This window comes from Stegodyphus dumicola, chromosome 12 (assembly GCF_044657685.1).
Source record: "Stegodyphus dumicola isolate Sdum_Otavi_A_Nest chromosome 12, ASM4465768v1".
Lineage (NCBI taxonomy): Eukaryota > Metazoa > Arthropoda > Arachnida > Araneae > Eresidae > Stegodyphus > Stegodyphus dumicola.
Genome location: NC_140779.1, coordinates 87,075,368 through 87,093,113, shown reverse-complemented (window position 1 = coordinate 87,093,113; position 17,746 = coordinate 87,075,368). Strand labels below are relative to the sequence as shown.

The 17,746-nt window shown below is 30.9% G+C and overlaps 1 protein-coding gene across 5 annotated transcripts in view; it reads left to right on the top strand.

Annotated features, from left to right (window-relative positions):
* The window catches only part of LOC118203162 (mitochondrial potassium channel ATP-binding subunit), a 96,400-nt gene that overhangs the window by 25,038 nt on the left and 53,616 nt on the right, over positions 1-17,746 (top strand). For all 5 annotated transcript variants that reach the window (XR_004760518.2, XM_035375444.2, XM_035375429.2 and 2 more), the window contains exons 6-9: positions 1,637-1,712; positions 7,207-7,347; positions 13,030-13,115; positions 13,205-13,302. Coding sequence is in view for 4 of the 5 variants with exons in the window: in XM_035375444.2 (XP_035231335.1) it covers positions 1,637-1,712; positions 7,207-7,347; positions 13,030-13,115; positions 13,205-13,302 (401 nt within the window). In the remaining variant the exon portion in view is untranslated. The remainder of the gene's footprint in view (positions 1-1,636; positions 1,713-7,206; positions 7,348-13,029; positions 13,116-13,204; positions 13,303-17,746) is intronic.

Sequence of the window (17,746 nt, the reverse complement as noted above, 5' to 3'; positions counted from 1 at the left end):
CTTGACTTTTGATTCATGAACAGGTAAACATAAAAACTTGAAAAAGCTGTAATCTGATAGTTATTTGTCAGGTTTTATCAGACAGACAAAATGTCTAAAAATGGTTTATCAGAAAAATGTTTTTGGAAAACTTTGATCTGTTTATCAACACATTTATGAAAGAATACATCTTCATTACAATAAAGCCAGTCATTTATTTAAATCTGATGCCAGATTTCTTTCTTTTCTCCTTTTCCCTCTCCGCCCTTTTTTTCTAAAGAATAATAGAAAAGATAGATACTAAATACCAAATAAATATATATATCTACTACTCATAATTGTTCAGAATCCTGTAAAGTTTAACTAATGTCTCTTGTGCCTCTGGAGTACTAAAGATAGAGACAACACAGGCCTAAAGTAATGTGTGAACTGTGGAAAGCAGCAGAAGAGTAGTGGAGTGAAATACCATGTAAAAAATGACCTCTTTTCTGGAAATCAGTATGTAAATTCATCATTTGGAGAAAGTTATTAAACAAAGTTTTATAAAATATTAATTAAGTGTAGAAAATTTCTTCTAAAATATGAAAATCATTTTAGTTTCCAGTTCTGTAATATAATATTACGTATCTTTATACATAATATTATAGTACAGAACTGGATGTGATCTTTGCTTTCTGAACTTTGAAGCTTCATATCATTGGTAGAATGTGAATTTACATATAGCATACTTTAATTGCTGATACATGAAATCTAGATTTTCAGCAAAATATATCAGTAGTTATTAAATGAAGTTTTCCTATGAGTTAAGAGCATAAACTTCTAAATGTTATTTTATGATTTGTTAAGTTGATGACTACAGCTGCATTATTTAGAAACTGGAATTATTAAAATTTTAAAACAAAGATGCCTTATAACTTACTTCATTACATATTGGAAGTAGAATCTTAAAAAACTGAGAGCTGAAGCTAGGGTAAATACATAAGCTGAGACACATTTGAATAATCTATGCAGTTTTTTTTTTTCATCATACAAAATTAAAAATTAGGAAAACAGCAAGCATAGATGTGGTAAAATTAATGCTATGCTAAGCTTAGTCATCAGAGACTGATAGATTGGAGTATAACTAGAGATGATTGCCATTTTTATCTGTCAGGTTACAACTTTTTAAAGTTTTTATGTTTGCTTACCTATGCATCAAAAGGCAAGCTTTGTTATCTGTTTTGCCTGATTAAAAGGTTTAAAATACAAAAGGATGCTTTTAGACTGAAATATTTTATTTTCTTATCGTGCAGTTCTTTATAGGCAAATAAAGCAAACTGCAGAACTATGTTATATTTGATTGCATTTTCACTATTAAAATCATACTTTTTCTTACTATTCGTAAAATAAGTACTGGATAATATTTTTGTCTTCTACCTGTTTTTGTAAAACTGAAAATCATTTTTAAATTTGTGGAAAGAATTCACTAAGAAAAAACCACCAAGAAAGAGGATAAAACTGACTAAACTTTCCCCTCCCACCAAGAAAAAAGATAAAATTAGCTAAACTTTTAAACTGCAGCAGTGTATAGCAAACACTTTCATAAAATGCTAAATATCCATGTTGCTATTTTTTCTCCCATTTTTGGTTGAAAGTGCATTCTATTTGAAAATTTTAGATTGACTAATGATGTACAAGAATTTAAAAGCTGTTACAAACTCTGCATTTCACAAGGACTGAGAAGTATTGCTCAGGTAATTATACTAATAATGCTTTATTTGAAATTGGTTTTTAATTCTTTTTATTAATATGTCTGTTGCTAAACTGAACTAGTTATGTTAGTTTAGTTTTATTAATTGTTTTCACATTTTTATTTAAATTTGGCAGTTTATTTATAAGAAATAACACACTAAATTTTTCTTTTGTAAATTTGTTTCCTTATTCTTATATTGAACTATTGGGGAAAAGTGTTTTTAATGAATTGTGCAAAATGTTGATGTCTGTAGTGCCTGTTAAAAGAATTCTTATTACTCATATTCTTTTTGTGTGTAGAATAGTAGAGTTTTTTTAAATATAATATATTAAAATTTATTTCAAATAGATACACACTGCCTTTTAAATTTGAAAGAGGACATGCCAACAATTTTCGTTCAAGTTGTTATTATCAAATATTGCATCATATTAGTAGAGATTTATATTGAATTCTTAAGGTATTGTAGCATAATGTTTTGTATTGAATTTTTATATTCCTTTAAAATATGTCAGTGTATTGTTAATTACCTATGATGAGAAGAATGAATGCAAGTAGTACATTAGGCATAAATTGTATAGCTTCTAAGTTTTATATAAAAGATGTTCCCCACAAAAACCATCTTCATTGAAAAAAGTGTTGTGGACTTATTTTTTATCTTGTAGACTTACTGTCATCAAGAGACTTTAACAAGCATTTTCATTTAACTTCAACTGTTTTTATGAAAGGACTTTAAAACAAAAATTTCACTTTTCAATGGACATTGTGAAGAAAAATTGAGGACTTTCATGATTCAAATTTATTATTTAGTATTATTAAATATATTATCTTATAGTTCTAAATTGGATTTTACTTATAAATTATATGTTTATTTATAAATCATAGGTGCCATTGTAAAAATTATATAATTAAGCATTTTCTAATTATATGAGAAAGATCATGAGTTATGATAGGGCTTCAAAGCGTCCAATAACAGAACTAAGTATTTTAACATGTATTCATAATGTCCTATACTGTTAAACTTTGTGTGTGTGGGTGCCAAACGTTGGGTGCAACCTTATCACATACTTTTTCGAAGAACTACAAAATTTCTGCTTCTCCAGAGCAGCTTTGAATTCTACCTTCTTTTGCAAAGAATACAGTTTGGTCGTCTTAAGATTTCAGTTAGTTTACATTAAGAAAGTCTTCTTAAGAATTCAGTAAGTTTGCTCTTTTTTTTTTTTTTTTTTCCAAGTTTTGTTTCAAATAGGTTCTTAATTTTTAGCTGTTTAAGGCTCAGATTAGATTTTATTATTTATAGAAATCTCTAAGAAAAGTTTTTCATTTTCTTGGTATTAAAAGTTTAGTTTAACATAATTGGAGATCACCCAATTTTTTAGTGTTGTTTAAATGACACATTGGTTTAATGTATATATGATTTGCTCTTTATTTGTAATTGCTTTTGAATTTCGAATTTGTATATAATGATTTTAGACCAATTTGTTTTTTTGAATAGTCAATTTTTGTAATGTAAAGTTTTATGGTTCTTTTTGAGTAGTCAATTTGACACAATGTTATGTTTTATTCTTTTTTCCAAGTATTTTGAAAGCATGTAGGGAAAATTCTGGTACATTTGAGATTCGATTTGAGATGAATTTTAATATCTTAAATGAAAATTTAATTGAATCATTTTTCCGTTTTTGATCTCAAATGAACCAGGAAAACTGAAACATGTTTTCGAAACATACTAATTGGCTTTTATGAAGCTTGATTTTTCCCTGATGAGTTTTGAATTGAAATTTCAGTAAAGGGAGATTAATTTTTATAATTTAGTATATTTTCCTTTTCACATTTTTATTTTCCGAGTTTGTTCTACTATGAATTCTTATTTTAATTCTGATTTGTTTAGATATTGTGTTAAACCTCTTATACATGGTTGCAATTATAAATATTGGTGAGAAATAGCCTTGCTTTAATTCAAATTTAATATTAAGTTTAGATGCTTTAAGTTTATTTTTCTTCAATCCTGCTGCTGTAGCCCAGGACGGGTTTAAAAAACTTTGTTTTTAATTTTAGCCTATTATTAAGTTTCTTTGTATAATGCATATAAATTTATTTGTGAGCTTTTGGCTTTTTTCATTTTTGTATACTAGCTTTTTAAAATACATTTTTATGACTAACTTCTTTTACAGCATAAAAATAAGAATTAAAATAACATAAATGTAAAAATGCTAGCTACATATTCGAGGAAAAGTGGAATTAAGTTGGTTCATGCCAGTTTGGCAGAACTTTTTTATAAAGTATTTCTAATTTATCTAATGTTATTAATATTTATTCAGGCAATTTATAGCTATTTCATAGTTATTTTTATTGCTTATTTGGTAGAGAATGAGTTTTTGAATTTTTTTAACACCAACCATAAAAGAACCCAAATACGCTTGTCATCAAAATTAAAGGAAAATGAGAAACAAAATATGCTCACCTAGTTAATGTTGCAACCAGTGTCCAGTGCTGTAATTATTTATGCTAATTAAATACTTAATGGAACAAAATTGAATTGAACAAAAAATTGCACTTCCGCACATACATTGGTGCCGGAAATATGCAAATTTGGTGATTGGCGATGTAATGCGCTGTGGAAGCATGTTGGAGTTACATTCTGTAGTGTTGTTTAAAGTGAACGTGACTGCTGAGAGTGATAAGTATTCAGTAGTTATGGTTCAAAGGCTGAGAGTGATAAGTATTCAGTAGTTATGGTTCAAAGGCATCATTTAAGTGAAAATTAAAAGTGGCAAATAATTGATAGAGTCAAGGGAGGTCAAACACAAACGGAGATCACTCAAGATTTGAATATTCCTCAAAGAGTCATATCAAGAGTTCAGAGCCACTTTTTATCCGCTGGATCAGTGGATAGATAGCCTGGTCAAAGGCAACCAAGAGCAGCAACTGCATCAGAAGACCTTTTTTTTTTTTTTTTTTTTTTTTTTTTTTTTTTTTTTGAGTCAAAAGAAGTGACTACAAGAGATTTGGTTTTAGACCTTTAAGCTGCCACAGGAACTTGAATCAGCCATTCTGCTGCTACATGAAGGCTTAATGAGGTTGGACTGTATGTGAGAAAAACCCATGGTTTGTGTCCCACTCACTGCAGCTTCTAGAGGGGCCCGTTTAAACTGGTGCCATATTCGTGTTCAGTGGAGCCAAAACATCTGGGCCTGAATATTGTTCCCACATGAGTCCAGATGCAGTCTGAATAGTAATTCTAGATGTGTTTTGATGGGGGAGAGGAAGGAACCCACAACTTGTCTTCCCTTGTCCATGAAATATCCCATGTCCATGACCTTAGTTTAATGGTTTGGGGAGGAATTATGACAAATGGCCGCACTCAGCTGCATAGCTGTCAAGGAGGTTCTGTAACTACTCGGAGATATTTGTACAAGGTATTGGAACCGCAAGTTAGGCTGTTTAGGGACGCTGTTGTCCCAGAAAAATGACAATATTTGGCCATTGTCTCAGAGAAATGACACTATTTGGCCATTGAGCATATGTGGTGTCAGAATATTTACAAACAGAAGATATCACTTGAATGGATTGACCACCTTACTTACCTGACTTGAACCTGAATGAGCATGTGTGGGGATTTCAGTGAGCCAAATTCTTTTTTAGACCCTCCAGGAGATGAAAAGTGCTATTGCAGAAGAGTGGCATGCAATTCCACAAGAGCTGATCAATAAATCTATGAAATTGAGAAGTGAGGTATGGATATCTGTCGAAGTGACGTACAACATATTAACCCTTTGCACTCAAGAGGTGACTTTCTCTCACCATGTAATTTGATGCTGCAGCTTGAGAGGTGACTAACACTCACCACTTGGTTTGATGTTGAAACTTGATGCGCGGCAATAACTGTTTATGTTTAGTTTCTTTGAAGCGGGTTTCTACGCTCTTTCTGTATAATCTTATGAAAAATAAAATGATACCCCTTTAAATGGAGATAAGATTTTATTATCTGAAATCTTATCTTTTCTCACTTATTCAAGTCTGTTCTCAGAGAAGTGAACCCAGAAAAAGACATCAAATGACATATTATTGTAAAACTTGCCCCAATAAACCGGGCATGCATCTTGGGAATTGTTACGTGAAATATCATACACAGAAAAATTACAGAGATTAATATTTAAGAAATTATATTTATAAAGATATAAAAAAATTTTATACATTGTGTGTGTAATGATTTTAAGTTACTGGTAAGAAATGCATCAAAAAGGCTGCAAAGCATCTTGAGTTGCTGGTGTGCCGCTCGAAAACTCGAGTGCAAAGGGTTAAAGAAAGATTTATTCCACAAGAGGTGATTTAATTTTTTTCATCATTTTCCAGTTTACATGAATTTGGTTTTAGTTTCAATATTTTCTGAATAATCAAATTGTCAAACATTGTAATTTATGTTAACTAATGCTTTTGCACCAATTTCTAGTAATAATTTTTCTTTAAGTATCAGTTACATTTTATTTCTGTCATTATCCTTTAATTTTGATGACTGAGGTAATTCATCTGTGTCACTTAATGTTTTAATCATAAATTGTCAGAATTTTTAAAAATTTAATATACTCAGATGCTGTGTCAGATTCAATTTTTTATGCTTATTTTTCAAAGGTGCATACTTAACATTCAAAGGTGCATACATAACTGTTATTAGCTGAATGTGATTGAAATGCATTATTTTTAATTTCTCTTATAAATGAACAGAGTTCAGCCTAAATCGATGTACCTAAGTCATATACTCTCTTTGCAATGCTTTAAAAAAAAGATTATAGTGAACCTCCCCCTTTGTAACTGAACAAGAAATAATGTCTGTTTATAGAATTAAAGAGAAAGTATTAGAACACAAAACGAAGCAACTTAAACAACTTACATTGAAAGAAATGTTTAATAAAGTAAACAAATAAATATTAAGCTTTTTTTTGTAAATTTTGATACCTATTAGATCATAATTGCTCTTTATTTCATAAATTACAGTTTCATATTTTTAATTTTATAATTTCTGCATGCCATCTTACCAGATTTAAATTGATGATCTATAATCCGGAAAAACCCCTAATCCTGAATCTCCCAAGTCCCGATGAGTCCGGATTACAGATTTTGTACTGTATATATTTTGGAACTGGTAGATAGATTGAGCCAATTTGTGCAACTGGATTGGGGGATTCTTTGAAAAAGATCATATCATATCAAGCTAAATTATGCCTGATATACTTCATGAGTAAAAAATTCATTTTCATTCTTTTTCTGACTTCCTTTACCATTCATATATTTTATTAAAAACTAAGATATTTAATTTCTTCCACATGTAATATATGCTCTCCGTATTAGTTAAATTTTTTATAGTTTAACTTTTCATGAAATCACTAATAAATGTTTTTGCTTAAATTAGTTAATTATTTTATTGTAACTAAATACTATTTGGATATAAATTTTTTTATGCAACAGTTTAAGAAATAACATAATCATGCATTTTGTTTTAGACAGTTGGCTGTGGTGTATCACTCTATGTGATATCTCCAAAAATGACTGGTCTTATGATTTGTGTGGTTCCTGTTATTGTCCTGACTGGCACTTTTATAGGAAGAATATTGCGAACTATGTCAAAATATGCTCAGTCACAGGTATATAAAAATCTGTATTATAATTTTATGCTGTCTTTATTATAATGCTATATATATATAATCTATTTTATAATTTTTGGTATCTGTATTATAATGTATACATAAATCTGTGTTATAATTTTATGCAATTCATTATCTGTAATATAATTATTTGCCATCTAAAAGTATAAGCTTGGAATGTAGTATATTCAATATGAAGAAAATGTAGGAGAATATTTTATTCTGTTATTAGCTGAATGTGATTCTCTCTTTAGTGACTTTCTAGCTTCTAACAAGATACTTACAAAACAAGGTTTAAAAAGAGCACTTTGATCAAAATTTTTATTACATTTTGGGTCATCAGATGCATTAAGAATAGGATCTCAAGGCCTACTTACTTGTCTCAAAGTATTTAAAATTATTACCATAGGATTCAACTAACAAACATTTTTTTTGTATGTGTGAGTATTAAGATGTTATTAATGACACAAAAAATATTGTTACTTAGAATAAATTTATAATTTTAAAAATAGCAAAACGCAGAATTAAATTTTACATGGAAAGTTAAGTACATGTGATCATTAATTAATAATCAGTTCACGTAGATTTTTTTGAAATGTACATAAGCTTTCCCTACTTTATGAAATTATTTCTGTGAAAATTTTTGTAAGCTGAAATTGCATGAAACAAAGAAATTACCATTAATTTATATGGGAAATATCTTTGAGCGTTTTTAAGTCTTCAGAGAAACGAAACTGATACTGGTCTTGAGTACGAAATATCGAAGAAAAAATACTTACTGAATAATGACGTCGTAATTACCAAATAATAATGAGTCATAATGGAAATACCCAATTATTGACATTATGATAAAAGTTTTTTCTCCTCTAATCTCTGCATTAAGGTAAGAAAGCAGACGATTCACTCAACTCTTCTTTCAAGTTCACGATTCACGTTGTATTTTCTAATCTTTGTTATTTCACGAGATTATTTAGTTCTGCATCTTCTTTTATCTGGATATTTTGTGGATAAATTAAGAATATTTTAAATTTCAGCCCTTTTTAATACAATTACAGATAAGAAATGCAGTCATGATTTTACTGCTTGCAATGATGAAAAACGTAAACACGTTGCATTGACGGTAATGCAGAAAGTGCAAATTCTGCAAAAGATGGAGATAGGTGCATTTTATAGCAGAATCGTATGGAATTGCAATACGATTGTGTGTGATATATGGAAAAAGAAAGAAAAGCTGTTAAAATTTTACAGCGACAGTGATTCTAACACCGGAATCCGAAACCAGAAATCTTTGCATGAGGCGAAATTGGCAAACCTCGATGCTGTGTATATATAATAGAATGAATAATATGGTAAATTTATATATGTAATAATAATTTAATGCATATAATAAGTTATTGCAATAATGTATATAATAATTTAATTAAATGTATCTAATACACCTTATTTATTTTGCACTTTTAGTCTGAATATTATGATTTATCTTTCTGTCCTGAAATCTGCAAAATCCTAAAATCTGCACAACCTCTGGTTCCAAGCTTTGCGGATTTCTGGACTTTTACTGTAGTTGCTTGTGCAGCGCCAACCACCTAAAATAGTTATTATAAAAAAGAAAGTAATATATAATGATTTTAATGAATCCAGCTTGTCTAATTTCAAAGATCTAGGTAATAATTGATAATAACCGAAATGAATCTGCATTATTACCTTTAAATTGCTGAGATTGTTAATTAATAGAGAGCAAGTTTGAAAGCAAAATTAGTCTTTATGATTTTGAGTTTTTTAATAAAAATTTCAGTAAATTTGCATAGAATGTGAAATAAATAAAAGAGAAATTCAAAATTCAAACTTTAATGTGTGCACATATTCGGACTGAAGCATTCTTAATTTGGTGGCTCTGAGTGCTGCTGTTTTTCTGTAATGCAATTAAACTTAAAACAGTAGTATATTGCATTCTACCTAGTGGCAATATTATTCTTTTATATTGTCGAGTTTTTTGTTTGAATGTGAAACATAAATATATAATGCTTAGTAGGATAGCAACATAAAGATTTTAAATCTCTGAGTTTTTAATCAAAATTTCCTTAATTTGTCATAAAATATGAAATTAATAATAAGCAAATTTAAGCTTCAGGATTCACATTTTCTGGTGGAGGACTATGTGTGTTCAAAAATTTGTGGCTCTAAATGCCACTGGTTTTCCACTATGCAAAGCACATATACACACACTAATGTACACCTATTATATCCATATAGATGTACATACAAATTCTTCATTATGTAAAAACAGAAATAAGCTGCATAACTAACACTAATTATAATAACCTTGTCTCTGTGAGCAATTTCAAGTTAGGCTTGTGTCCACTGTATTAGTAGCTGTTGTGTTTTAAAATGGGTAAGTAATAAGTATTTGGTTTGGCACATTTCTTTGCTCCTGATGAAGAGTGACCTGTTCCTAGTTGCTCTTGAAATTGATAGAGTCTTAACTGAAATTTATGTCAAACACTAGGTTGTTGCTTTGCTTAATTTTAAATAGAAAGGTATTCTGAGGAGCTGCATTTATTACTTTTAAATCCCATTGTTTTTTATACTCCTTTAGTTAGCAGACAGATTAAATTAGCAAGTTAAATATCTTAAGCTTATCTTATAAATGTGTATAATTTTGTTACAGATGAACTTTCTTTTACATGTGACAAGTTAGGAAAAAATCTGATGTGGATACCACATGACTGCCTTGTATGGCTTATTAAATTGTACACATTTTTGCTGCATTTCATTTAAACTCATTTCCTTGAATTTCATTAGAGATATATTTCTCATTCAATTAATTCAGCTCTCACTTCGTAGTAAAGCAGAAGAAATTCATAGAAACTTAAAACATCTTCATTAAAAATTGTAAAATACAGAAAAGTATAAAACACTAAATACAGTTAAATTTTTTTTTTATTTCTACACAAAAACAAGCAATTCGGTTAGCGGACGAGAAGGCAAATTTTTTGGTGCACAAAACTTAAAGGTTGCTTTTGGTCTCACTCGACAAAATGATATTCAAGATGCAGAAATTGACTTAATTCACTATTCTTCTGAGTTTCAAATGTAAATAAATGGCAGTTCATTACGTTTAACTTGCCACTTAAAGTTTTAAGTTTTTGATAATTCTACAACAGTGGCATTCAGATTAACTAAAAACATAAGAATCTTAACTGGAACATAAAAACTACGTAATTAAATCATTTTAAAGCAAAAAATGCACAATTCACCAACAAATAAGAATTAAAAAACTAAGCCCACCGAGCCAGGTAAGAGTGGGAATACAGTCAAAAGTCGTTAATCCGGACTCGTCGGGACTTCGGCGATTCCGGATTATAGATCATCAGTTTAAATCTGGTAAGATGGCATGCAGAAATTATAACATTAAAAATATGAAACCGTAATTTGTGAAATAAAGAACAATTATGATCTAAAGGATTTCAAAATTTACATAAAAAAGCTTAATATTTATTTGTTTACTTTACATTCTTCGCTATCGGAAGCGAATTATAATGACGAGGAATTTAATTTAAATCATATCAAAGACAGAGTACATCGAGATGAAATACTACATTTAGTAAGGAATAATAAGCCAAATAAAATAAAAACATCTGCCCGGTAGATAAGGATAGTGCTGACAGATTAATTTCCAAGACGCATGCGCAGAAAGTTTGTAGCTTTGAGGTCCGGATTATGGGTGTCCGAATTAATGACTTTTAACTGTATATATATAATACTTAAAGAAATATAAGAGGCTAAAAATTAAAAGCAAATTTCTATACCTGTCCTGTAGCTGCAGGATTGAATTAAAATAGACTTCAAGAGTCTAAATTTAAAAGTAAATTGGAGTCAAAGCAAGGTTATTCTCAACAATATTAAAAATTGCAATTGTATATAAGAGGTTTAACACAATAACCAAAACAAATCAAAATTAAATTAAGATTTTTAGTAGTACAAACTAGAAATACAAATGAAAATGCAAAAGTGAAAATATATACAAGATAATAAAAATATAAATTAATCTCCTTTTACTGAAATTCCAATTCAGAATTCATCAGGGGGAAATGAATGAAAGCTTCATAAAAGTTGATTAGTATGTTCAAAAATGTGTTTCGTTCTCCTGGTTCATTTGAGATCAAAAACCAAAACAAGAATCTATTAAATTTTCATTTAAGACATTAAAATTCATACAAAACCATAAAATGGAATTTCAAATGTATTTGTTTCAAAGGCATGGAGGATTTTCCCTACATGCCTTCGAAATACGTGGAAAAATGAATTTTTCAATTTTGAGGCAGTATCTCAGCCTTTCTTTTTCCTCAACTTTGAGCCAGTACTGCTTTTGCGTTTTAAGATTTTACAGATGACAGCTTCTTTTAGAAGTTTCATGCCACCATTTTGGAGTTGACGATTATCCTATTCATAGGTAATCATTTTTATAGACCGCACCCAACATTTGGCACCCCTGCACACAAAGTTTAACAGGATAGGACATTTTGAACACATGTTTAAATACTTAGTTCTGCTATTGAACATTTTGAACCTTATCATATAATTTTCCCAAGAACTGCAATTTTTGCTTCTGTGGAGCAGCTTTGAATTCTAAGGAACCCAGTTTGGTTGTCTGAAGAATTAAGTATGTTTTCATTTAGAAGGTGTCCTAAAATTTTAGTAAGTTTGTGTTTTTTTTAATTTTCGTTTTCAATTGATCTCCAGTTTTTAACTGGTAAAGGCTCAGATTTAATTTTAGTAGTTACAAAGTCTATATGAAAAGTTTTTCGTTTTCTTCGTATTAAAAGTTTAGTTTAGCGTAATCGGGCACCACAGTTTCAGTTTACTTTTAACTTTAGATACTCTCTCTCTCTATATATACATATAAGATTGGTGCAGCCGATTGCAATGAAAAAGGGAGCTGCACAACTACATGTTATAGCAGTTCCATATACAAATTTCAATGTTCTACTTTTTGATGTATGCGAGTTACACACATACGTACATACGTATGCACATATATATGTAAAGAAAAAATCTCTTCTGAATTCATTTTGCAATCCTTTTTTTTAAAAAAAAGAGTCCTTTAATCTGCCCGTGTGTACAGATGCCATACAAAAACATCTTTTAAATAGTATCGAGAAAGGTGAAATGGATATTTTCACTGAAGTATGATATCCAAAATTTTTTGCAATTACAGTATTCCCTTTGTTTCATACAAGTAAAAACTATATTTTTTAGAAAAGCTTTGTGAAAAACTCGCCAAATCAACTGGGTTTTCATTTAAATTAGAAGTTATAGAATTTTAATGAAATTCAGCTATCTTTATCATAAATCTTTTCACATTGTAAACATTATGGTGTTATACCTTTATGTAAAAAAGTTGGAATTTGGAAGCTATATTAAACATAGAAGGTATATAAGAAATTATATTTCTTCTCCCCCCTTTTTTTAGATACACTGGACAATTAATAATATTGAATAATTTTAAAAACAAAATATTAACAAGATTAAGTACAATATTCTTTTTTTCTGAACTTCATAAATTAAAACTTTTCATTTCAGATGATTCAAATATTTCAGAAGTTTTATTTTTTTATATTTTTCACATATAAATGAAGCTGTGAATTCATTTATATAATTGTCTGTTTTCATTATTTTTAGATTGCTCAAGCAACTGCTGTTGCTGATGAAGCTATAGGAAATATAAAAACAGTTCGTTCATTTGCAATGGAAGATTCAGAAAAAGAGTAAGTCAATGGCAAAAATGTTGATTTTATGAAGAATTTTTTTTTAAATCTGCCTAAATTTAATAACTATAATAATAATAATTTTGTAGATTATATTATGATCAAATAGATGAAGTGAGAAAATTGAATAGCAGGTTAGGCATCGGAATAGGAGTATTTCAAGGTCTATCAAATTTAGCTCTAAATGGTAAGTGTTGTAAATTTAAAATTGTATTTTTAAAGTTTTTAATATATTAAACTTTATGTTATGTAACTTTTGTAAATATTATTTAAAATAGATATATAGTTGTTTAAAATATATTCCCTTAATAGTATTCATAATTTTTCACTTAAATATTTTTAAATGTCTTTATGTTTTCAAAATCATCGTTTTCCTTCATAATTTTGCAATGACTTTAAGATAACTTTTCTGTAATCTGTTATGTCTTCTTTTCCATTAAATACATTTATGAGATAAACATCCGTCTTTATGAAGTATTTGATACTAAAATTTCAAAAAGGAGGAAATGTTCTTTTAGAAATTTGAAAAAGCTGAAATAAATACTGTCAGCTCCGGATTAAATGTGAGTAGAGTAACTGAGTTGCAGATTAATGAAACTTCATCTAAAAAAAAAATGTTGTACAGTCAAAAATCTTTAATCCGGATTCATCGGGACTTCGGCGATTCCGGATTATGGATTTTTCTGGATTATAGATCATCAGTTTAAATCTGGTAAGATGGCATGCAGATATTATTATAAAATTAAAAATATGTGTGTGTGTGTGTATGGCAAAGCCTCGAGGGCTGTCTGCCTAAGAGGAGGGATGCCTTCGTGGAGGACTTTCTAAGGGAAACTGGCTCGTATACACGTTACACATGGGGAAAACCACGAAAACGCCCATGCAGCCAGCCCATTTGCGGGATTCGAACCTCGGACCGAACTACCAGTGTTCAGCGACTCTACCGCTCGGCCGATGGTGGGCCAATTAAAAATATGAAACCGTAATTTATGAAATAAAGAACAATTATGATCTATAGAGTATCAAAATTTACAAAAAAAAAAAAAAAAGGCTTAATATTTATTTCTTTACTTTATTAAACATTTCTTTCAATGTAAGTTGTTTAAGTTGCTTCTTTTTATCTGATAATACTTTCTCTTTAATTCTATAAACAGACATAATTTCTTGTTCAGTTACAAAGTTCTGCTGTTCAAGTCCTATAATTGCTGTGTCAAGAATACCAACTAATTTGTCAATCAAAATTTTTTTGTTTTCAATAACCTCTGTGTCACTTTCTTTACTATCGAAAGCGAATTATAATTACGAGGAATTTGATTTAAATCATATGAAAGACGGAGTACATCGAGATAAAATACTACATTTAGTAAGGAATTATAAGCCAAATAAAATAAAAACATCTGCTCTGAAGATAAGGATAGTGCTGACAGATCAACTTTCAATTCATTGCGCTCCGCGGCGTCCCCCCCCCCCTGCAGAGCAGCGTGAAATTGATAAACAGATTTCGGAATGGTTAGAGAAACAAAGGATATGCCTTTATCCATTTTTTTTGCAGCAATTCCACTTTTTGTTTGATGGACATCGAAACATACTTTCGCTTTGTAGATTCTTTGCCAGCTCCAGCATCGGAAATTCTATTTGACATAATCGAAAGTTCAAGCTTACTTTTATAAAATTGCTCTAACAGCCTGCAAAAAATAATAAGCTGGATCCAATTCAAGATTAAGGAACAACGCAAACTGCAACATTAACTGAAATAGATAATTAGATAATTTTAGCTTAACTTATACGGTCCGTTATACATTAAAAATATAACGCATGCGTAAAAGTATTACGTGCATGCGTTAACGCATTATGCGTTGATGCATGCACAGAAAGTTTGTAGCTTTGAGGTCCGGATTATAGATCATTATGGATTATGGGTGTACGGATTAACGCCTTTTGACTGTATTTCTTTCTTGTGGAATACTTATTGTGGATTTATTACCGATTATGGCAAAGCAAGGAAGGGATGCCTTTTTAGAAGTCTCTCTAAGGAAAACTGGTTTCTATTAACATTGCTAAATTGAAATGTTACATATGAAGAAAACCATGAAGCCTCCCTTGCAGCCAGCCTGTTCGCTGGGATTTCAACTTGGTCTTAGTACCAATTTTTAGCAATTTTACCACTTGTACTGCTGCAGAATGATAAAAAAATTAGCTTAAAAAAAAAGCTTAAACCATTAGCTTAAAATGAAATTGTGTATAGAAAGTGAGTTAAAAAAGGGGGCGAAACACATAGGATATCAACAGTGATAGCTGATAGATAATGTTTGCTCAATTAGCTCTATTCCTCTCCCAGTAGAAGTTCTAATTGACATTAAAAAAAATGAAATACAATGTTCAAATCTTTATAAATACTTTTTTATGCTCTTTATATTTTAATATCTTCATTCAAATCTCTTGGAAATATTGTTCTTTAATGCTAATTATGACTCAGTTTCTTTATGTCCAAAGATGGTTCTTCCGTTATTTACAGTAGGTTCTTTTTGTCTGGACTATTTATTTAATTTAACTAAACGATCTTATTCTCTTGATTAAACTGCTTAAAAACACACACTGAAGAGCCAAAACATTATGACCATCTACTCAATAACATATTGTGCAAACTTTGGCCTCCAAAACAGCTGCAACTTGGCTTGGCATAGATGCCACAAATTCTTGGTAGATGACTGGAAACAGGTTGTCCTAAATATCTGAGCAGTGGTCAGGCAAAGTTGAGATATTCCGACATGGTGATGTTTGAGCCCTGAGCTGCTACTCTATGACATCCCAAATGTGCTTTATTGGGTTAAAATCTGGCAGATTAGGTGTCCAGAACATTAGGAATACCTCCTTATGCTCCTGAAACCACTCCAACACAATTCAAGCCTTGGGACATGGGGCTTGTCCTGCTGTAAGATTCCATTTCCTGTTGGGAAGACAGGTGGTATGTAATAGTGCGACTGATCCGCAATTATATTCAGATAGGCTGCAGCTTTTATGGTCTGTTCTGCCGCAACTAAGGGTCCCACTGTTGCTGCACATGAGAATGTCCCCCAAAGCATAATACTGCCACCAGCAACCTGTGTATGACCTGCTGAACAAGGGGGGGATCAATTGTTTGCCTGGAAGACGGCATATCCTGACATGACCATCGATGTGATGAATGAGAAATCATGATTCATCCGACCATGCGACTGTCTTCCACTTATCCATGGTCCAGTGTTGATGTTCGTATGTGTAGTTCACAATGATGTTTGGTCAACAGAGGCATATGAGTGGGACATTTGCTGCACAGTATGATATCTAACAGTCTCTGCTGAACTGTATATTTCAAAACACTTGCATTTGATCCTGCATTGTATTGGGCTGTTAGGTGAGCCACTGTCTGGTGCCAGGTTTGATGTACCAAGCGGGGCAGTCTCCCATCATATTTTTATGATACTTTTACTTTGATGATGTTTGGATGTCCAACACCTTGATGTCTACTTCTGGTTTCACCTTCATTTATCCACTTTGCATAAATACTAACAATGGCAGATTGTGAACAACCTACCAGTTGTGCACTTTTGGAGATACTCGTTCCAAGTCTTTGGGCCATTATAATCTACCCTTTATCAAATTCACTCAGATTAGTAGCCTTTCCTATCACTTGCAACAGAAGTGCAAGAATGATTCCTTATCTTCTCCAGCAGCAGTTAAGTACCATTCCCATTTAATCACATGCCCTCCATCTTATCCAGATGAATTCATTGAAAAATATGGTGATGGTTAGAATGTTTTGGCTCATTAGTGTAGATAAATTTTTTTTTAATTAAAAAAAATATATGAATATGGGTTTCTCACCTTTTGCTTCTTAACTGCCTCGTATTAACTGTGATTTTTAATTAAGCGTGAATGTCATACCCTACATTATCCCAGTTATTTGAGAGTTGACTGTAGTTAAGGTGACCAGATGTCCCAATTTAGGTGAAACAGTTTGGATTCTCGCTTGTCCCGGCAGGACGCCTGTTTGTCCTGCTTTTCTGCAAAAGAGACTCTTAACGTCAATTAACTCAAATTTGGTGCCATGCCGCATTGGTGACACCTCCCTGATGCTTGCTTCCGATAAAGCTATGATGTCATCACTCAGAAACGCAATTGGCATCAACATTGGTGGCTAAGGCAAAGAAACAGCATGTGCGAAATATCTGTCGCCAAAGCTCTAAGCCAGCGTCGAAGTTTGAAGGTCACGTTTATCAAGAGTCCATAAAATGAATATCGTTTTAAATTTCTTTAAACTTTAAAGGAAAAGAAAATATTTTTTGTGCAAGTAAATTAATTACTGGATTAGTTATTTTGAGTAAAAAAAAAATTGTGAAAATCCATGTTTAAATTATCACGAAAAGTCAAAAAAATGTTTTGTCAAAGAACGCTTCTTCTAACACCGTGTTCCTCAAATTCCTGTACACATCGTAGAGGGGGAAATTCTCGCTGCCAGGTTCCGTCGCCAAATCCCTTGCGAAATTTTGCTTTTCAGTGACGTAATAGCAAACTGATTTACATTACGTTCCATGAAACCTTTCCTTCTTAACATAGATGTTCTTTGGCTAAGGTGGTTTGTGCGTACGATT